The following is a 23,709-nucleotide window of genomic DNA, read 5'->3' on the forward strand; positions in this document are numbered from 1 at the left end:
TTCAGGAACCCCAGCATCCACTAGGACGATAGAGAAAATAAGATTTTACTTACCGATAAATCTATTTCTCGGAGTCCGTAGTGGATGCTGGGCGCCCATCCCAAGTGCGGATTATCTGCAATAATTGTACATAGTTATTGTTAACTAATTCGGGTTATTGTTGAAGGAAGCCATCTTTCAGAGGCTCCGCTGTTATCATACTGTTAACTGGGTTTAGATCACAAGTTGTACGGTGTGATTGGTGTGGCTGGTATGAGTCTTACCCGGGATTCAAAATCCTCCCTTATTGTGTACGCTCGTCCGGGCACAGTACCTAACTGGAGTCTGGAGGAGGGTCATAGGGGGAGGAGCCAGTGCACACCACCTGATCTGGAAAAGCTTTACTTTTTGTGCCCTGTCTCCTGCGGAGCCGCTATTCCCCATGGTCCTTTCAGGAACCCCAGCATCCACTACGGACTCCGAGAAATAGATTTATCGGTAAGTAAAATCTTATTTTTGTTACATTATAACCTGTAATTATTTTATTTTTTTATCTGAATTTTAGAGAAAAATGTATATAAAAAAATGTTTTTATAAATAAAAATTTGAAAATTGGCATGTGCATATGTATTCACCCCCTTTGCTATGAAGCCCCTCAAAAGTTCTGGGGCAACCAATTAACTTCAGAAGTCACATAATTAGTGAAATGAAGTGACAGAATACTGGGAGGGGGCTAACACTGAGAGACAGCTGGGGAGGTGGCACAGTGACAGAATACTGGGGGGGGGACACATACTGACAGACAGCTGGGGAGGTGGAACAGTGACAGAACACTGGGGGGGTAACACTGACAGACAGCTGGGGAGGTGGCACCGTGACAGAATACTGGGGGGGGGGGGACACTGACAGACAGCTGAGGAGGTGGAACAGTGACAGAACACTGGGGGGCTAACACTGAGAGACAGCTGGGGAGGTGGCACAGTGACAGAATACTGGGGGGGGACACACTGACAGACAGCTGGGGAGGTGGCACAGTGACAGAATACTGTGGGGGGGGGGACACACTGACAGACAGCTGGGGAGGTGGCACAGTGACAGAATACTGGGGGGGGGACACTGACAAACAGCTGGGGAGGTGGAACAGTGACAGAACACTGGGGGGGTAACACTGACAGACAGCTGGGGAGGTGGCACAGTGGCAGAATACTGGGGGGGGGGGGTAACACTGACAGACAGCTGGGGAGGTGGCACCGTGACAGAATACTGGGGACACACACACACACACACACACACACACACACACACACACACACACACACTGACAGACAGCTGGGGAGGTGGAACAGTGACAGAACACTGGGGGGGTAACACTGACAGACAGCTGGGGAGGTGAAACTGAGAGACAGCTGGGGAGGTGGCACAGTGACAGAATACTGGGGGGGGGGCACTGACAGACAGCTGCGGAGGTGGAACAGTGACAGAACACTGGGGGGGGGGTAACACTGACAGACAGCTGGGGAGGTGAAACTGAGAGACAGCTGGGGAGGTGGCACAGTGATAGAATACTGGGGGGGGGGGGTGCAGTGAGACATCTGGCTGACTCTGCAACATCACAGGATCTCAACAGCGCTTGCAGTCCCGTGCCCTCCCCCTGCTCTGTGACTTGTCCTGAAATGCTATGCAGCGCTCAGCCGCGACCTCCCGCCCTGGACTGCACTGCCCTGTCCTGAACTGCTCTGTCCTGAACTGCTATGGAGCGCTCAGCCACGACCTCCAGCGACCTCCCGCCCCGGACTGCACTGCTCTGTCCTGAAATGCTATGCAGCGCTCAGCCGCGACCTCCCGCCCTGGACTGCACTGCCCTGTCCTGAACTGCTCTGTCCTGAACTGCTATGGAGCGCTCAGCCACGACCTCCAGCGACCTCCCGCCCCGGACTGCACTGCTCTGTCCTGAACTGCTATGGAGCGCTCAGCCACGACCTCCCGCCCTGTCCTGAACTGCTCTGTCCTCAACTGCTATGGAGCGCTCCTCCGCGACCTCCCGCCCTGGACTGCACTGCCCTGTCCTGAACTGCTATGGAGCGCTCAGCCGCAACCTCCCTCCCTCCAGGGCGGCTGCTGGTTTACTCACTGTAACCAGAAGCGCTGATGACCGCAGCTTTGAGGAGCTTCTTGGTGGCTGCAGCAGCTGTATTATAAGGCGCTGGAGCGTAAAGGGGTGGGCTATCTGAAATCACGCTGGTGGGGTTGATGCCTGGCCTGGTCAACTCTACTGTAACTTCCGGAAGAGAAACTGTATGCTGCACAATTTCCACTTAGCTGCCGGCACCGCTGTACAGCCTGGCATCTCACCAACAGACTGCAAAGGGATGCAGAGCAGGAAAAGCGCCTCTCCAGCGGGCGCCTACTTGCACTGCATCCCTTTGCTGAGCAGGTAGCGCCGGCTCTGATTAGAAGGTTGGAAAAGCGATGGAACCTCTCTCTTCTTCCTCCCATTGAACCCCTGCTGGGACTGCATTGGTTAGTCCCTGAGATCCCAGCTGCATGCCCCAAACTTTTGGCAGACTACTGTACTGTGGCGCAGACCCTCACCTACCATATTAACCCTAGTAAGCGGTCAGTCAGACAGGATGTACTGTAGCTAAGGTAGAAGTGAAAAGTTGTACAAAGTTTTACTAAACCCTGCAAGATCTGACAAAAAGAAGAATGCAGCGAGAGAACTGGAAAACTGTCAGATATAATAACTGGATAATATACATACAAAATCTTTATAAAGTCTTTATAAATGGTTACAGTCTGTTAGTCAGTGTCACCATTTTTGTACAGCAAACATGGGCAATCCACAGATCAGACTGGGGGTGTCATTATAAGTGGTCATACTTTGGCCAATTACAGTACATCTAACCTTTAGGAATGCACAGCAGCCGATCAGGTCTGAACTGCGCATGCGCTGGTGCCCAAGTGCACCGGCGCGTGCCAGACAGCTGACGGCCGTCTCAGCCCTGCGATCGCCTCTGCCTGATTGACAGGCAGAGGCGTTCGATGAGCGGGAGGGGGCGGGCAGGCGGCATTTGCCCGCCGTTCTAGAGGAGCAGTCTGTGCAACACAGGCATGACCGGACCATGCGGGGGCTGGGGGGGGGCCGCGGCGGCTGTGTTACATGCAGCCGCTGCAACCCTCACTGCGACGAGTAGCTCCCTGCCAGTGTGCAGGAGCTGTGCTGGTAGGAAGCTACTCCTCAAGTACTAAAGCATCGCCGCTGTGCAATGCTCTTGTACTTCTGCGGGGTAGGGGGGGAGGGATGGCCTGACATTTGGGGCGGACTAGCCCTTTGCGGGGCGTCCCCCTGCATGTCTGTGTGACTGATTGTGGATGTGCTAAATTTAGCACATCTTCGATCAGGTCTGAATTAGTGATGAGCGGGTTCGGTTTCTCGGAAACCGAACCCCCCCGAACTTCACGCTTTTCACACGGGTCCGAGGCAGACTCGGATCTTCCCGCCTTGCTCGGTTAACCCGAGCGCGCCCGAACGTCATCATCCCGCTGTCGGATTCTCGCGAGGCTCGGATTCTATCGCGAGACTCGGATTCTATATAAGGAGCCGCGCGTCGCCACCATTTTCACACGTGCATTGAGATTGATAGGGAGAGGACGTGGCTGGCGTCCTCTCCGTTTAGAGTAGACTAGAGAGTAGTAGAGACACTTGATTTACTAATTTTGGGGAGCATATTAGGAGTACTACTTGCTGATAGTGTGACCAGTGACCACCAGTTTAATTAATCCGTTCTCTGCCTGAAAAAAAACGATACACAGTGTGACACAGTCACATACCATATCTGTGCTCAGCCTCAGTGTGCCCTCAGTGTGCTGCATCATCTATGTAATACTGTATATCTGACTGTGCTGAGTGCTCACTGCTCACACAGCTTAATTGTGGGGGAGACTGGGGAGCAGTTATAGCAGGAGTACATATTTTAACAGTGCACACTTTTGCTGCCAGAGTGCCACTGCCAGTGTGACTGACCAGTGACCACTGACCACCAGTATATTGTGATTGTCTGCCTGAAAAAGTTAAACACTCGTCGTGTGGTGTTTTTATTCTATAAACGCATTCTGCTGACAGTTTCCAGCAGGTCCGTCATTATATAATATATACCTGTCCGGCTGCAGTAGTGATATATATATATTTTTTATATCATTATCATCCAGTCTATATTAGCACTGCAGCAGACGCAGTACGGTAGTCCACGGCTGTAGCTACCTCTGTGTCGGCAGTCGCTCGTCCATCCATAATTGTATACCACCTACCCGTGGTGTTTTTTTTTTCTATCTTCTTGATACTAGTAGCTTACTTTAGGAGTCTGCAGTGCTGAGCTGACAGTGTCCAGCAGGTCCGTCATTATATAATATATACCTGTCCAGCTGCAGTAGTGATATATATATATATTTTATATCTCATTATCATCCAGTCTATATTAGCAGCAGACGCAGTACGGTAGTCCACGGCTGTAGCTACCTCTGTGTCGGCAGTCGCTCGTCCATCCATAATTGTATACCACCTACCTGTGGTGTTTTTTTTTTTTCTATCTTCTTGATACTAGTAGCTTACTTTAGGAGTTTGCAGTGCTGACAGTGTCCAGCAGGTCCGTCATTATATAATATATACCTGTCCGGCTGCAGTAGTGATATATATATATTTTATATCTCATTATCATCCAGTCTATATTAGCAGCAGACGCAGTACGGTAGTCCACGGCTGTAGCTACCTCTGTGTCGGCAGTCGCTCGTCCATCCATAATTGTATACCACCTACCTGTGGTGTTTTTTTTTTTTCTATCTTCTTGATACTAGTAGCTTACTTTAGGAGTCTGCAGTGCTGACAGTGTCCAGCAGGTCCGTCATTATATAATATATACCTGTCCGGCTGCAGTAGTGATATATATATATTTTTTATATCATTATCATCCAGTCTATATTAGCAGCAGACGCAGTACGGTAGTCCACGGCTGTAGCTACCTCTGTGTCGGCAGTCGCTCGTCCATCCATAATTGTATACCACCTACCTGTGGTGTTTTTTTTTTTTTCTATCTTCTTGATACTAGTAGCTTACTTTAGGAGTCTGCAGTGCTGAGCTGACAGTGTCCAGCAGGTCCGTCATTATATAATATATACCTGTCCGGCTGCAGTAGTGATATATATATTTTTTTTATATCATTATCATCCAGTCTATATTAGCAGCAGACGCAGTACGGTAGTCCACGGCTGTAGCTACCTCTGTGTCGGCAGTCGCTCGTCCATCCATAATTGTATACCACCTACCCGTGGTGTTTTTTTTTTCTATCTTCTTGATACTAGTAGCTTACTTTAGGAGTCTGCAGTGCTGAGCTGACAGTGTCCAGCAGTTCCGTCATTATATAATATATACCTGTCCGGCTGCAGTAGTGATATATATATATTTTTTATATCATTATCATCCAGTCTATATTAGCAGCAGACGCAGTACGGTAGTCCACGGCTGTAGCTACCTCTGTGTCGGCAGTCGCTCGTCCATCCATAATTGTATACCACCTACCCGTGGTGTTTTTTTATTTTTTTCTATCTTCTTGATACTAGTAGCTTACTTTAGGAGTCTGCAGTGCTGAGCTGACAGTGTCCAGCAGGTCCGTCATTATATAATATATACCTGTCCGGCTGCAGTAGTGATATATATATATTTTATATCTCATTATCATCCAGTCTATATTAGCAGCAGACGCAGTACGGTAGTCCACGGCTGTAGCTACCTCTGTGTCGGCAGTCGCTCGTCCATCCATAATTGTATACCACCTACCCGTAGTGTTTTTTTTTTTTTTCTATCTTCTTGATACTAGTAGCTTACTTTAGGAGTCTGCAGTGCTGAGCTGACAGTGTCTAGCAGGTCCTTCATTATATAATATATACCTGTCCGGCTGCAGTAGTGATATATATATATTTTTTATATCATTATCATCCAGTCTATATTAGCAGCAGACGCAGTACGGTAGTCCACGGCTGTAGCTACCTCTGTGTCGGCAGTCGCTCGTCCATCCATAATTGTATACCACCTACCCGTGGTGTTTTTTTTTTTTTTCTATCTTCTTGATACTAGTAGCTTACTTTAGGAGTCTGCAGTGCTGAGCTGACAGTGCCAGCAGGTCCGTCATTATATAATATATACCTGTCCGGCTGCAGTAGTGATATATATATATTTTATATCTCATTATCATCCAGGCTATATTAGCAGCAGACGCAGTACGGTAGTCCACGGCTGTAGCTACCTCTGTGTCGGCAGTCGCTCGTCCATCCATAATTGTATACCACCTACCTGTGGTGTTTTTTTTTTTTCTATCTTCTTGATACTAGTAGCTTACTTTAGGAGTCTGCAGAGCTGACAGTGTCCAGCAGGTCCGTCATTATATAATATATACCTGTCCGGCTGCAGTAGTGATATATATATATTTTATATCTCATTATCATCCAGTCTATATTAGCAGCAGACGCAGTACGGTAGTCCACGGCTGTAGCTACCTCTGTGACGGCAGTCGCTCGTCCATCCATAAGTATACTAGTATCCATCCATCTCCATTGTTTACCTGAGGTGCCTTTTAGCCTATTAAAATATGGAGAACAAAAATGTTGAGGTTCCAAAAATAGGGAAAGATCAAGATCGACTTCCACCTCGTGCTGAAGCTGCTGCCACTAGTCATGGCCGAGACGATGAAATGCCAGCAACGTCGTCTGCCAAGGCCGATGCCCAATGTCATAGTACAGAGCATGTAAAATCCAAAACACCAAATATCAGTAAAAAAAGGACTCAAAAATCTAAAATAAAATTGTCAGAGGAGAAGCGTAAACTTGCCAATATGCCATTTACCACACGGAGTGGCAAGGAACGGCTGAGGCCCTGGCCTATGTTCATGGCTAGTGGTTCAGCTTCACATGAGGATGGAAGCACTCAGCCTCTCGCTAGAAAAAATAAGATTTTACTCACTGGTAAATCTATTTCTCGTAGTCCGTAGTGGATGCTGGGAACTCCGAAAGGACCATGGGGAATAGCGGGCTCCGAAGGAGGCTGGGTACTCTAGAAAGATTTATGACTACCTGGTGTGCACTGGCTCCTCCCACTATGACCCTCCTCCAAGCCTCAGTTAGGACACTGTGCCCGGACGAGCTGACATAATAAGGAAGGATTTTGAATCCCGGGTAAGACTCATACCAGCCACACCAATCACACCGTACAACTCGTGATACTATATCCAGTTTGACAGTATGAAAACAACTGAGCCTCTCAACAGATGGCTCAACAATAACCCTTTAGTTAGCAATAACTATTTACAAGTATTGCAGACAATCCGCACTTGGGATGGGCGCCCAGCATCCACTACGGACTACGAGAAATAGATTTACCGGTGAGTAAAATCTTATTTTCTCTGACGTCCTAGTGGATGCTGGGAACTCCGAAAGGACCATGGGGATTATACCAAAGCTCCCAAACGGGCGGGAGAGTGCGGATGACTCTGCAGCACCGAATGAGAGAACTCAAGGTCCTCCTCAGCCAGGGTATCAAATTTGTAGAATTTTGCAAACGTGTTTGCCCCAGACCAAGTAACAGCTCGGCAAAGTTGTAAAGCCGAGACCCCTCGGGCAGCCGCCCAAGATGAGCCCACCTTCCCCGTGGAATGGGCTTTCACTGATTTAGGATGCGGCAGTCCAGCCGCAGAATGCGCCTGCTGAATCGTGTCACAGATCCAGCGAGCGATAGTCTGCTTAGAAGCAGGAGCACCCAGCCTGTTGGGTGCATACAGGATAAATAGCGAGTCAATTTTCCTGACTCTAGCCGTCCTGGAAACATAATTTTTCAAGGCCCTGACTACGTCCAGTAACTTGGAATCCTCCAAGTCCCTAGTAGCCGTAGGCACCATAATAGGTTGGTTCAAGTGAAAAGCTGATACCACCTTAGGGAGAAACTGGGGACGAGTCCTCAATTCTGCCCTATCCATATGGAAAATCAGATAAGGACTTTTATATGACAAAGCCGCCAATTCTGATACACGCCTGGCCGAAACCAAGGCCAATAACATGACCACTTTCAACGTGAGATATTTTAGATCCACGGTTTTTAGTGGTTCAAACCAATGTGATTTTAAGAAACTCAACACCACGTTGAGATCCCAAGGTGCCACTGGAGGCACAACCGGGGGCTGAATATGCAGCACTCCTTTTACAATGTCTGAACTTCAGGTACTGAAGCTAATTCTTTCTGGAAGAAAATCGACAGAGCCGAGATCTGTATCTTAATGGAGCCTAATTCTAGGCCCATAGACACTCCTGCTTGTAGGAAATGCAGAAATCGACCTAGTTGAAATTCCTCTGTTGGGGCCTTTTTTGGCCTCACACCAAGCAACATATTTCCGCCATATGCGGTGATAATGCTTTGCAGTTACATCTTTCCTGGCTTGAATCAGCGTAGGAATGACTTCCTCCGGAATGCCCTTTTCCTTTAGGATCCGGCGTTCAACCGCCATGCCATCAAAACGTAGCCGCGGTAAGTCTTGGAACAGACAGGGCCCCTGCTGCAGCAGGTCCTGTCTGAGCGGCAGAGGCCATGGGTCCTCTGATATATTTTCTTGAAGTTCTGGGTACCAGGCTCTTCTTGGCCAATCCGGAACCACGAGTATCGTTCTTACTCCTCACCTTCTTATTATTCTCAGTACCATTGGTATGAGAGGCAGAGGGGGGAACACATAACCCGACTGGTACACCCACGGTGTTACCAGAGCGTCCACAGCTATCGCCTGAAGGTCCCTTGACCTGGCGCAATATCTTTTATAGATTTTTGTTGAGGCGGGACGCCTTCATGTCCACCTGTGGCCTTTCCCAATGGTGTACAATCCTTTGGAAGACTTCTGGATGAAGTCCCCACACTCTCGGGTGGAAGTCGTGTCTGCTGAGAAGATCTGCTTCCCAGTTGTCCACTCCGGGAATGAACACTGCTGACAGTGCTAACACATGATTTTCCGCCCATCGGAGAATCCTTGTGGCTTCTGCCATCGCCATCCTGCTTCTTGTGCCGCCCTGTTGGTTTACATGGGCAACTGCCGTGATGTTGCCTGATTGGATCAGGACCGGCTGGTTTTGAAGCAGAGGCCTTGCCTGACTCAGGGCATTGTAAATGGCCCTCTGTTCCAGAATATTTATGTAGGGAAGTCACCTGACTTGACCAAAGTCCCTGGAAGTTTCTTCCCTGTGTGACTGCCCCCCAGCCTCAAAGGCTGGCATCCATGGTCACTAGGACCTAGTCCTGTATGTCGAACCTGCGGCCCTCTTGAAGATGGGCACTCTGCAGCCACTACAGTAGAGATACCCTGGTCCTTGGAGACAGGGTTATCAGCCTAATGCATCTGAAGATGCGACCCGGACCACTTGTCTAACAGGTCCCCCTGAAAAGTTCTTGCATGGAACCTGCCGAATGGGATTGCTTCGTAGGAAGCTATCATTTTTCCCAGGACTCGCGTGCAATGATGCACCGATAACTGTTTTGGCTTCAGGAGGTCTCTGACTAGAGATGACAGCTCCTTGGCTTTCTCCTCCGGGAGAAACACTTATTTCTGGTCTGTGTCCAGAACCATCCCCAGGAACAGTAGACATGTCGTAGGAACCAGCTGTGACTCTGGACTGTTTAGAATCCAACCGTGCTGTTGTAGCACTTTCCAAAATAGTGCTACCCCGACTAGCAACTGCTCCTTGGACCTCGCCCTTATAAGGAGATTGTCCAAGTACGGGATAATTAAAACTCCCCTTTTTCGAAGGAGTATCATCATTCCGGCCATTACCTTGGTAACACCCTCGGTGCCATGTACAGTCCAAACGGCAGAGTCTGGACTTGGTAATGGTAATCCTGTACCACAAATCTGAGGTACTCCTGGCGAGGATAGTAAATAGGGACATGCAGGTAAGCATCCTTGATGTACCGGGATACCATGTAATCCCCCTCGTCCAGGCTTGCAATAACCGCCCTGAGCGATTCCATCTTGAACTTGAATTTTTTATGTATGTGTTCAAGGATTTTAAATATAAAAAAGGGTCACACCGAACCATGCGGTTTCGGTACCCCAAACCGTGTGGAATGGTAACCCTGTCCTTGTTGAAGTAGGGGCACCTTAAGTATTACCTGCTGGGAATACAGCTTATTAATTGCCTCTAGCACAGCCTCCCTGCCTGAGGGAGTTGTCGGCAAGGCATATTTGAGGAAACGGCGGGGGGAAGACATCTCGAATTCCAGCTTGTACCCCTGAAATACTACTTGAATGAAACAGGGATCCACCTGTGAGCGAGCCCACTGATCGCTGGAATTTTTGAGACGGCCCCCCACCGTACCTGGCTACACCTGTGGAGCCCCCGCGTCATGCTGTGGACTCAGAGGAAGCGAGAGAAGAATTATGATTCTGGGAACAGGCTGACTGGTGCAGCTTTTTCCTTCTTCCCTTGTCTCTGTACAGAAAGGAAGCGCCTTTGACCCGCTTGCTTTTCTGAAGCCGAAAGGACTGTACCTGATAATACATTGCTTTCTTAGTCTGTGAGGAAAACTGAGGTAAAAATATTTCTTCCCAGCTGTTGCTGCGGATATGAGGTCCCAGAGACCATCCCCAAATAATTCCTCACCCTTATAAGGCAGAATCTCTATGCGCCTTTTAAGGTCAGCATCACCTGTCCAGTGACAGGTCTCTAATACCCTCCTGACAGAATGGATATTACATTCATTTTGGATGCCAGACGGCAAAATATCCCTCTGTGCATCCCTCATATATAAGACGACGTCTTTAATATGTTCTCATGTTAGCAAACTAGTATGTTTGACAGGGTCACCGACCACGCTGCAGCAGCACGCTCTGCAGGTTTCAGTCTAGTACCTGAGTGTGTAAATACAGACTTCAGGATAGCCTCCTGCTTTTTATCAACAGGTACCTTCAAAGTGGCCGTTCCTAAAACGGCAGTGCCACCTATTTTGACAACCGTGTGAGCGCCTTATCCACCCTAGGGGATATCTCCCAGCGTAACTTATCCTCTGGCGGGAAAAGGTACGCCATCAGTAACTTTTTAGAAATTACCAGTTTCTTATCAGGGGGAACCCACGCTTTTCACACACTTCATTCATTCATCCATCTGATGGGGGAACAAAACATTGCCTGCTTTTTCTCCCCAAACATAAAAACCCATTTTTAGAGGTTAATGTCAGAAATGTGTAACACATTTTTTATTGCCGGGATCAAGTCACAGATGTTCCTAGTGGATTGTGTATATGTCTCAACCTTGTCGACACTGGAATCAGACTCCGTGTCGATATCTGTGTCTGCCATCTGAATGAGCGGGCGTTTTTGAGCCCCTGATGGCCTTTGAGACGCCTGGGCAGGCACGGGCTGAGAAGCCGGCTGTCCCACAGCTGTTACGTCATCCACCCTTTTATGTAAGGAGTTGACACTGTCGGTTAATACCTTTTACCTAACCATCCACTCTGGTGTCGGCCCCACAGGGGGCGACATCACATTTATCGGCATCTGCTCCGTCACTATATAAGCCTCCTCCTCAAACATGTCGACACAGCTGTACCGACACACCGCACACACACAGGGAATGCTCTGACAGAGGACAGGACCCACAAAGCCCTTTGGGGAGACAGAGAGAGAGTATGCCAGCACACACCAGAGCGCTATATAATGTGGGGATTAACACTATAACTGAGTGAATTTTCCCCCATAGCTGATAGTATATACAATATTGCGCCTAAATTTAGTGCCCCCCCTCTCTTTTTAACCCTTTGAGCCTGAAAACTACAGGGGAGAGCCTGGGGAGCTTTCTTCCAGCTGCACTGTGAAGAGAAAATGGCGCCAGTGTGTCTGAGGGAGATAGCTCCGCCCCTTTTCCGCGGCCTATTCTCCCGCTTTTTTCTGGATTCTGGCAGGGGTATTTACCACATATATAGCCTCTGGGGCTATATATTGTGGTATTTTTGCCAGCCAAGGTGTTTTTATTGCTGCTCAGGGCGCCCCCCCCCAAGCGCCCTGCACCCTCAGTGACCGGAGTGTGAAGTGTGTATGAGGAGCAATGGCGCACAGCTGCAGTGCTGTGCGCTACCTTGGTGAAGACTGATGTCTTCTGCCGCCGTTTTTCCGGACCTCTTCTTGCTTCTGGCTCTGTAAGGGGGACGGCGGCGCGGCTCCGGGACCGAACACCAAGGACTGGGCCTGCGGTCGATCCCTCTGGAGCTAATGGTGTCCAGTAGCCTAAGAAGCCCAATCCGGCTGCAAGCAGGCGAGTTCGCTTCTTCTCCCCTTAGTCCCTCGCTGCAGTGAGCCTGTTGCCAGCAGGTCTCACTGAAAATAAAAAACCTAAATCTATACTTTCTTTCTAAGGGCTCAGGAGAGCCCCTAGTGTGCATCCAACCTCGGCTGGGCACAAGATCTAACTGAGGCTTGGAGGAGGGTCATAGTGGGAGGAGCCAGTGCACACCAGGTAGTCATAAATCTTTCTAGAGTGCCCAGCCTCCTTCGGAGCCCGCTATTCCCCATGGTCCTTTCGGAGTTCCCAGCATCCACTAGGACGTCAGAGAAATGAAAAGACTCAAGCTGGCAAAAGCACAGCAAAGAACTGTGCGTTCTTCGAAATCACAAATCCACAAGGAGAGTCCAATTGTGTCGTTTGCGATGCCTGACCTTCCCAACACTGGACGTGAAGAGCATGCGCCTTCCACCATTTGCATGCCCCCTGCAAGTGCTGGAAGGAGCACCCGCAGTCCAGTTCCTGATAGTCAGATTGAAGATGTCAGTGTTGAAGTACACCAGGATGAGGAGGATATGGGTGTTGCTGGCGCTGGGGAGGAAATTGACCAGGAGGATTCTGATGGTGAGGTGGTTTGTTTAAGTCAGGCACCCAGGGAGACACCGTGGGAGGAATAGGGCCATTGACATGCCTGGTGAAAATACCAAAAAAATCAGCTCTTCGGTGTGGAAGTATTTCAACAGAAATGCGGACAACATTTGTCAAGCCGTGTGTTGCCTTTGTCAAGCTGTAATAAGTAGGGGTAAGGACGTTAACCACCTCGGAACATCCTCCCTTATACGTCACCTGCAGCGCATTCATCATAAGTCAGTGACAAGTTCAAAAACTTTGGGCGACAGCGGAAGCAGTCCACTGACCAGTAAATCCCTTCCTCTTGTAACCAAGCTCACGCAAACCACCCCACCAACTCCCTCAGTGTCAATTTCCTCCTTCCCCAGGAATGCCAATAGTCCTGCAGGCCATGTCACTGGCAATTCTGACGAGTCCTCTCCTGCCTGGGATTCCTCCAATGCATCCTTGCGTGTAACGCCTACTGCTGCTGGAGCTGCTGTTGTTGCTGCTGGGAGTCGATGGTCATCCCAGAGGGGAAGTCGTACTCGTAAGACCACTTTTACTACTTCCACCAAGCAATTGACTGTCCAACAGTCCTTTGCGAGGAAGATGAAATATCACAGCAGTCATCCTGCTGCAAAGCGGATAACTGAGGCCTTGGCATCCTGGGCGGTGAGAAACGTGGTTCCGGTATCCATCATTACTGCAGAGCCAACTAGAGTCTTGTTGGAGGTACTGTGTTCCCGGTACCAAATACCATCTAGGTTCCATTTCTCTAGGCAGGCGATACCGAAAATGTACACAGACCTCAGAAAAAGACTCACCAGTGTCCTAAAAAATGCAGTTGTACCCAATGTCCACTTAACCACGGACATGTGGACAAGTGGAGCAGGGCAGGCTCAGGACTATATGACTGTGACAGCCCACTGGGTAGATGTATGGACTCCCGCCGCAAGAACAGCAGCGGCGGCACCAGTAGCAGCATCTCGCAAACGCCAACTCTTTCCTAGGCAGGCTACGCTTTGTATCACCGCTTTCCAGAAAACGCACACAGCTAAAAACCTCTTACGGCAACTGAGGAAGATCATCGCAGAATGGCTTACCCCAATTGGACTCTCCTGTGGATTTGTGGCATCGGACAACGCCAGCAATATTGTGTGTGCATTAAATCTGGGCAAATTCCAGCACGTCCCATGTTTTGCACATACCTTGAATTTGGTGGTGCAGAATTATTTAAAAAACGAGAGGGGCGTGCAAGAGATGCTGTCGGTGGCCAGAAGAATTGCGGGACACTTTCGGCGTACAGGCACCACGTACAGAAGACTGGAGCACCACCAAAAACGCCTGAACCTGCCCTGCCATCATCTGAAGCAAGAAGTGGTAACGAGGTGGAATTCAACCCTCTATTATGCTTCAGAGGTTGGAGGAGCAGCAAAAGGCCATTCAAGCCTATACAACTGAGCACGATATAGGAGGTGGAATGCACCTGTCTCAATCGCAGTGGAGAATGATTTCAACGTTGTGCAAGGTTCTGCAACCTTTTGAACTTGCCACACGTGAAGTCAGTTCAGACACTGCCAGCCTGAGTCAGGTCATTCCCCTCATCAGGCTTTTGCAGAAGAAGCTGGAGACATTGAAGGAGGAGCTAACACAGAGCGATTCCGCTAGGCATGTGGGACTTGTGGATGGAGCCCTTAATTCGCTTAACAAGGATTCACGGGTGGTCAATCTGTTGAAATCAGAGCACTACATTTTGGCCACCGTGCTCGATCCTAGATTTAAAACCTACCTTGGATCTCTCTTTCCGGCAGACACAAGTCTGCTGGGGTTCAAAGAACTGCTGGTGACAAAATTGTCAAGTCAAGCGGAACGCGACCTGTCAACATCTCCTCCTTCACATTCTCCCGCAACTGGGGGTGCGAGGAAAAGGCTCAGAATTCCGAGCCCACCCGCTGGCGGTGATGCAGGGCAGTCTGGAGCGACTGCTGATGCTGACATCTGGTCCGGACTGAAGGACCTGACAACGATTACGGACATGTCGTCTACTGTCACTGCATATGATTCTCTCCCCATTGAAAGAATGGTGGAGGATTATATGAGTGACCGCATCCAAGTAGGCACGTCAGACAGTCCGTACTTATACTGGCAGGAAAAAGAGGCAATTTGGAGGCCCTTGCACAAACTGGCTTTATTCTACCTAAGTTGCCCTCCCACAAGTGTGTACTCCGAAAGAGTGTTTAGTGCCGCCGCTCACCTTGTCAGCAATCGGCGTACGAGGTTACATCCAGAAAATGTGGAGAAGATGATGTTCATTAAAATTAATTATAATCAATTCCTCCGTGGAGACATTGACCAGCAGCAATTGCCTCCACAAAGTACACAGGGAGCTGAGATGGTGGATTCCAGTGGGGACGAATTGATAATCTGTGAGGAGGGGGATGTACACGGTGATATATCGGAGGATGATGATGAGGTGGACATCTTGCCTCTGTAGAGCCAGTTTGTGCAAGGAGAGATTAATTGCTTCTTTTTTGGTGGGGGTCCAAACCAACCCGTCATTTCAGTCACAGTCGTGTGGCAGACCCTGTCACTGAAATGATGGGTTGGTTAAAGTGTGCATGTCCTGTTTATACAACATAAGGGTGGGTGGGAGGGCCCAAGGACAATTCCATCTTGCACCTCTTTTTTCTTTCATTTTTCTTTGCGTCATGTGCTGTTTGGGGGGTGTTTTTTGGAAGGGCCATCCTGCGTGACACTGCAGTGCCACTCCTAGATGGGCCAGGTGTTTGTGTCGGCCACTAGGGTCGCTTAGCTTACTCACACAGCTACCTCATTGCGCCTCTTTTTTTCTTTGCGTCTTGTGCTGTTTGGGGAGTGTTTTTTGGAAGGGCCATCCTGCGTGACACTGCAGTGCCACTCCTAGATGGGCCAGGTGTTTGTGTCGGCCACTAGGGTCGCTTAGCTTACTCACACAGCTACCTCATTGCGCCTCTTTTTTTCTTTGCGTCATGTGCTGTTTGGGGGGTGTTTTTTGGAAGGGCCATCCTGCGTGACACTGCAGTGCCACTCCTAGATGGGCCAGGTGTTTGTGTCGGCCACTAGGGTCGCTTATCTTAGTCACACAGCTACCTCATTGCGCCTCTTTTTTTTCTTCTTTGCGTCATGTGCTGCTGTTTGGGGAGTGTTTTTTGGAAGGGCCATCCTGCGTGACACTGCAGTGCCACTCCTAGATGGGCCAGGTGTTTGTGTCGGCCACTAGGGTCGCTTAGCTTACTCACACAGCTACCTCATTGCGCCTCTTTTTTTCTTTGCGTCATGTGCTGTTTGGGGAGTGTTTTTTGGAAGGGCCATCCTGCGTGACACTGCAGTGCCACTCCTAGATGGGCCAGGTGTTTGTGTCGGCCACTAGGGTCGCTTAGCTTACTCACACAGCTACCTCATTGCGCCTCTTTTTTTCTTTGCGTCATGTGCTGTTTGGGGAGTGTTTTTTGGAAGGGCCATCCTGCGTGACACTGCAGTGCCACTCCTAGATGGGCCAGGTGTTTGTGTCAGCCACTAGGGTCGCTTAGCTTACTCACACAGCTACCTCATTGCGCCTCTTTTTTTCTTTGCGTCATGTGCTGTTTGGGGAGTGTTTTTTGGAAGGGCCATCCTGCGTGACACTGCAGTGCCACTCCTAGATGGGCCAGGTGTTTGTGTCGGCCACTAGGGTCGCTTAGCTTACTCACACAGCTACCTCATTGCACCTCTTTTCTTCTTTGCGTCATGTGCTGTTTGGGGAGTGTTTTTTGGAAGGGCCATCCTGCGTGACACTGCAGTGCCACTCCTAGATGGGCCAGGTGTTTGTGTCGGCCACTTGGGTCGCTTAGCTTAGCCATTCAGCGACCTCGGTGCAAATTTTAGGACTAAAAATAATATTGTGAGGTGTGAGGTGTTCAGAATAGACTGAAAATGAGTGGAAATTATGGTTATTGAGGTTAATAATACTTTGGGATCAAAATGACCCCCAAATTCTATGATTTAAGCTGTTTTTTAGGGTTTTTTGAAAAAAACACCCGAATCCAAAACACACCCGAATCCGACAAAAAAAATTCGGTGAGGTTTTGCCAAAACGCGTTCGAACCCAAAACACGGCCGCGGAACCGAACACAAAACCAAAACACAAAACCCGAAAAATTTCCGGTGCTCATCACTAGTCTGAATTAGGCCCACTGTCATAACTTGTTCACCTGCTAATATTTTCATAGAAATACTGTATAGTAGCCATTATGTAAAAAAAAAAATTGAATTGTACTAGGACGGATAAAGAGACATTTATTAAATTAAATAATGACAAAAAAAATTCTAGTTGCTTTATATAAAAGAGCTACTAACTGTATGCATAAGTCAATATGCAATTGTTTCCAAGCATAATAGAAATAATTTTAAAAGAACAGAGCAAAGACACAATAGAAGCCTGACAAGTAAAATTACAAAGCACAATTGCTTGTACTTGGTTCTATTTTGTGAATGTTACACATTTCCTTTTCATACACAATCAGCTTCAATGTTTAAAGCTCAGTAGCTCAGTAAAATGTAAAAACTCTATCCATTTTCTTTTTTTTAAAGCCCTGTTTAAGCTTTGCAGGACAATTCGCTTGACACACTCATTTAGAGTAAATGCAAACTTGTGGCTGGCAGGTAACCACTCACTGTCTGGGCTTATTAATAATAATAAAGTTACAGGGCATAAACAGAGTGGGTCCTCCCGCAAAGGTAAGGAAATGAATGCAAAGCATTGGTGATGAGGGAGATTATTTCCAGAGGAGAATTGGAAAGTGAATAACTAGTATTATTTCCTCTCACATTCAGGGGGATCATCATCTAACATACAGTAGTTGCAATAGTAACAACTACTGTACAACAGGTTTATTCTCTGGGAGGAATTCAATTGCTGACCATGTGACAATGGGTGTCACCGTAGTGCCCGCCTGTGCATCTATCAGCCAGTTACGGTAGCCCCTACATTGTAAGTTTCCCATACAGGTGCATAAGGGGTTCCCGAACAATAAATCATGTCCATCACACTGAACTGAATCCCATCCTTTGAATCCAAAGAGGAATGTGCCTAATCATGGTCACTACTTTTCATTTTGGCTCAGCTGGCTGTTACACCTTTATAGACAGTCCACTATAAACTGAAACATGGTCCCTACTGGCATTTTTGGGTGCATTTTATGATGGTCAGAGTGCCTTCAGCTTTCATACTTCAAAGCTGGACACGTGAATGAGCAAAGTATGCCGTGGTACACTATATGTAGGCTAAGTTGAAATGGGGGGTCTATATTATTATTGTTACTATTATTATTACATTTTATTTATAAGGTGCCACAAGTGTTTTGCAGCGCTGTACATACGGTACACATTACAACAATACAGGGTACACAGAAGTTAACATTACAATAATTGAAAAACTAAACAGAACACAGGTAACAATTAGCACCACAATTCTCAGTACACAATACAGCTGAGATGTAAGGAAGCAGATAAGAATCGGTGTACTACCAGGGGAGGGGCAGGCAGCCATTGGAAGAGATAAACGGTTACGATCAAGAGGAGGTGCGGGTACAGACAGTCGCTGAGTAGGAGAGAAGTGTAATTATCCACTTAACTTTTTTGTCACCAAAAGCCCCCATTATACAATTAATTTTTTGCACCCCCCCCCCTCCTGTGGACAGTGTATATGTATTTTTTTTTTATTACTTACATTAAAAAAAAGCGTCATTTTACTATTTTACACCCCCCTCCCCCTCCTAATATGCAGAGAGCAGCAGCTGCTGGGAACATGCTCCACTGTGGGGGCAACAGCACTGACATCCCGGCGGCTGCTGCACTCTGCAACCGCCGGGGCACATACAGGGGGAAGCGGCGCTGACATCCCGGTGGCTGCTGCACTCTGCAACTCCCGGGCACATACGGGGTAGTGGTGCTGACATCCTGGTGGCTGCTGCACTCTGCAACCGCCGGGCACATACGGGGGAGCGGTGCTGACATCCCAGCAGGTGCTGTACTCTGTAACCGCCGGGCACATATGAGGGGGAGCGGTGCTGACATCCCGGCGGATGCTGCTCAGTCTCCATAGCCAAGTACTGGGAAGGAAAGAATTGTCTCTTTGTTGGCGCACTTGAAGGAGAAAGAGTAAGTTTAAAATTTTATTTTTAATTTTATTTGATTAAAATCCCTGAGAATGTGAAAAATCATGAGACAATAATTACAAACATTACATACAATAAAATAAAAATGATGATAAATCCTCCTATGTGTCTTGGTTGTATTCATACGATTTATGATTCTTAAGTGTGTGCAGCAATACCTCAAACCCGACCGGATCCTTATTCTTTAAGATATCTTTATTTAAATTATATACTTTTCTATAATTTGAATAAAGATATCTTAAAGAATAAGGATCCGGTCGAGCAGTCATTATTTTGCGGTAGAGTTTGAGGACACACTAGAGGAAGAGCCATAAGCTCCATAGGGGCCGGGAGGTCCCTCTTACATTGCCGCTTGTGGGAAAAACCTCTTCCCACAGCATCACAGTGGGCATTTCTGACTGGTCGCTTCTGATGCGACCATGCCAGTTAAGTGGTTAAAGGGGATTGTGGGAACAGGAGGGATGAGGACCCTGCTCCAAGCTACAATCTAGGGGGAGTCAGACATGTGACATGAGACACAAGCATGCATAAGGTGGCCTGATGGCAGGAAGTAATCAGATACTGGCCAAGTCATGAGGCAGCAGGTTGGGATAGTGGCCTCGAGACTAGGTTATGTGGAAGGGTACGCTGTGATGAAAGGGTGGGTTTTCTGTGCCCGTTTGAAGCTTTGCAAAGTTGGGTAGAGTCTAATAGAGTGAGGAAGCTCATTCCAGTGTCAGTTCAACTGTCAAACGGAGAAGGCAGGAGGGAGATGAAGATGTAGGGAGCAGTGGAATTAGAGAGGGCCTTGTATGTGATGGTGAGGAGTTTGAAGAGGATTCTGTAGGGGAATGCGAGCTATGAAAGCAGATAGATGACAGATAGATGACCCACATATCTATCCATGTTCGTGGTGTTAGTATGGGAGTGTGTGGATGTTACAGATAGGTGATAACTGCACTGAGAGAGAGGAGCCTGATCACACTGCTTGCCCCAATTAGTGTTGTACCATCTATTTCTTTATTGCTGGTCTCATTAGTACACTAGAGTCCCAGTCTCTGACATTTCTCTTACAAAACATGTGTATGCATATACAGTATATACTGCAGGTTACAGGGTGTACAAGAAATGATGATATTTCTGATATTTCTTTATTGCTGGTCTCATTAGTACACTAGAGTCCCAGTCTCTGACATTACTCTTGCAAAACATGTGTATGCATATACAGTATATACTGCAGGTTACAGGGTGTACAAGAAATGATGATATTTCTGATATTTCTTTATTGCTGGTCTCATTAATACACTTGAGTCCCAGTCTCTGACATTACTCTTGCAAAACATGTGTATGCATATACAGTATATACTGCAGGTTACAGGGTGTACATGAAATGATGATATTTCTGAGTTAGTTGTCAAACTTAAAGATTGATACTGTAAGCTCAAAAATGTTAAATAATACAAGTTACCTACAGTAGGATTTATTCCCAAAGTGACTGACAGTCAAGGAGTGTTTCGGTGAAGTAATGGTGTAGTGGTGGCAAAAATGCAGGTATCTTGCATCTGTTTTGGGGAATGTCTCAGCCTACGACTGTGATTCCATAGGTCAGCAGCAATGGCTCTTGCATCATACTTACTGCAGACAGGCTGCACATCCATTGGGTTACTCACAACTATGATAATCAAATTATCTACATCCGTCACTGCATCTTTATATGCAGCTAATGGATTTGCAAAGCTGCTGGTGGGCATCTTAAAACAAATCCCGGTGGCTGTGACATTTGCATATTTTCACACAGTAATTAAGTGCATGCATCTCTGAACCAGGTGCATAGATTGAACTTAGTTATCATTCAAGTAAATTTTCCGCCAGGCTCTGATGGCATCAGGATAATAAGATGTTTTTCCGGATTGTGGTCACTTTGAGTATAGACTCATGTAACTGATCATCTGAATCACAGCAAAGATGATCATCTTCCTTTAGGTTTGGGCAGAAAGCAATGTACTGGCATCCCTACGGTCACAATCCTGACTGTCAGAATACTGGCACCGAGATCCCAACTGGTGAAAAAGCTGGCAACTTCAAATGATAAGTGCAAGTATTAGAGTTATAGTTAGGCTGCAGGACGGGGTGGTTAGGGTTAGGCAGCTGTGGGGAGAAGGATAGGGTTAGTGTGCTGAAGGGGACAGTTAGGGTTAGGTTGCGGGAGGGAAGGGTTCGAGTTAGACTGTGGAAGTGGACAGTTAGGTTTAGGCTGCGGGAGAAAGGGGTTAGAGTTATACTGTGGAAGTGGACAGTTAATGTTAGGCTGCGGGAGGGAGGGGTTAGAGTTAGACTGTGGAAGGGGGCAGTTAGGGTTAGGCTGCGGGAGGGAGGGGTTAGAGTTATACTGTGGAAGGGGACAGATGGAGTTAGGCTGCGGGAGGGAGGGGTTAGAGTTAGACTGTGGAAGTGGACAGTTAGGTTTAGGCTGCGGGAGAAAGGGGTTAGAGTTATACTGTGGAAGCGGACAGTTAATGTTAGGCTGCGGGAGGGAGGGGTTAGAGTTAGACTATGGAAGGGGGCAGTTAGGGTTAGGCTGCGGGAGGGAGGGGTTAGAGTTAGGGTGTGTACACACGGTGAGATTTTTTCTTCCGATTCTGACTATTATAGTCAAAATTGGAAGAAAAGTTAGTGCAGATCGCAAGGTGACAGTCACCTTGCGATCCCGATTCGATGCCGATGCGCGGTCCCGCGCGGTCGGCATCGAAAGAAAAGATGGACTGTGCAGGCAAGTCAATTTTGACTATCGCTATAGAAGAGATAGTCAAAATTGACACTTAGCCAAAATCGCACATAGCCAGTATCGCAAGCACACTCATCATGTGCTTGCGATACTGACTATGTGCCGACCCAGCCCCTGTCGAATAGTGAGAATCGGGCATAGCCCAAATCTCACCATGTGTACACACCCTTAGACTGTGGAAGGGGGCAGTTAGGTTTAGGCTGCTGGAGGAAAGGGGGTTCGGGCTAGAGAGCGTGGGGGAGGGGGGGGGGGGCTAGGTTTAGGCTGCCGAAGGAGATGGTTAGGGTTAGGCTGCAGAAGGGGTAAGCTGCAGAAATGCTGTGGAAGGTCTACCGCTGTAGGGGGGGGGCAGTGGTTAGGGTTAGGCTGCGGAAGGGTTGGGTTAAGGTAAGGGTTCGCCGTAGTATACTTACCAAAGATTGCTGCTATTTTTACCATCGGGGTCCTGCTGCTGGCATTCTGATACCCGACCCAGCAGAAACAAGCTAAGTGAGGTGTAGTCAGAAAATGCTTTATACAGGTGTAATTTAAAATGTTTTCAGAAAAAAGCTTTGCCCTTTGAAGTTATGAATCAGAGCAAAAGGACATAAAACCATTTTGTCATCGCCAGTATGACACATTTCATTTCCAGCATAAACTAAGTGACAGAAGGTGACTAATGTGACCACTTATTTTACAGATGAACCTGCAATTGTATAATCTTGGCAGCAGCCCCACAACTTGGCCGAAGAATGTGCACTTCAGCTGCATTATCAAGTGAAAAACTCCAAGGGTATTTTGGGGAAAAAATATGAATTATACTGTGGTTTTACTATTTTATCATGATAATGTTCAAAGGATATTGTTCTAAACAAAAGTATTTTCTTAAAAAGCTATTACGAATAGGATAAAGAGTCACATTTTAAGAACTACTGTATCTGAGACTCTGGGGGAAATGTAATAGGGTGTGAGAATCAGAAAGTGAGAGATTTTGGTCAAATTCTCCAGTTTTTTTTTTAAAAAGTGACAGTCAATTACATGGCGAAACAAGACTGATTTTGCCATGTAAATGATTGCCACTTTAAAAAAAACAGGAGAATTTGACCAAAATTTCTCACACCATATTACATTACCCCCCCCAACTGTTTTAATAACACCTGACTTAGGGCTAGATGTATTAAGAGTGGAGGAGTGATAAAGCAGTAATAAGTGGAAGGTGATAATGCTCCATCTAATCATTACGGGTTTGACAGATGACAATTAAGAGCTGATTGGCTGATGTGTTATTACCTTCCACTAATCACATCCCCAGGCTTAATACATCTGTCCCTTAGAGTGATAAAAAAAATATTATGACATGATGTTCCCTCAATGACATGAAACCTGTAACAGTGATATAAAAATGGCTACTGAGACGCGATTTAAAGATAAATTCACATTTAAGGTAATATTGTACATGTTTAAATTGAGCAACTAATGCACATAAATGGTTTGTGCCAAAAATATTCTAACCCCTCTAGTTTCTCATTAGAATCCCAGAGTGCTATACATTTTGCAAGTCCTTTTGCAATAATACTACATCTCAGTGGTATAGCAGTACTAATCAATTACAAGGTACTTCATAGAAAAGATGCTTACTGTGAAAATAATGTCCTCGACCGTACAATGAACTTGAACACATATTCCAATGCTTTCAAAGTCCTGAGAATTGGCTCGCATTGCTCTCCCCTGCTGGAAACATCTAAATATTTCTTCAAAACGGTCATTAATTTCCTGTCAAGAAAATATTTTCCAAATAGGTTAGTGCTTCAATGCCGTGCGAAATAATAAATATGGCGAATAATGTGAATGCAAATCTCTCACGTCATCACTCATCATTTGTAGAAA

The 23,709-nt window shown here is 47.2% G+C and overlaps 1 protein-coding gene across 4 annotated transcripts in view; it reads right to left on the reverse strand.

Annotated features, from left to right (window-relative positions):
- DOCK2 (dedicator of cytokinesis 2) overlaps nt 1-23,709 on the reverse strand; it is a 1,781,615-nt gene that overhangs the window by 1,259,794 nt on the left and 498,112 nt on the right. For all 4 annotated transcript variants that reach the window (XM_063928256.1, XM_063928254.1, XM_063928255.1 and 1 more), the window contains exon 22: nt 23,461-23,595. In XM_063928256.1, coding sequence (XP_063784326.1) covers nt 23,461-23,595 — 135 coding nt within the window. The remainder of the gene's footprint in view (nt 1-23,460; nt 23,596-23,709) is intronic.

Source organism: Pseudophryne corroboree, chromosome 6 (assembly GCF_028390025.1).
Source record: "Pseudophryne corroboree isolate aPseCor3 chromosome 6, aPseCor3.hap2, whole genome shotgun sequence".
NCBI lineage: Eukaryota > Metazoa > Chordata > Amphibia > Anura > Myobatrachidae > Pseudophryne > Pseudophryne corroboree.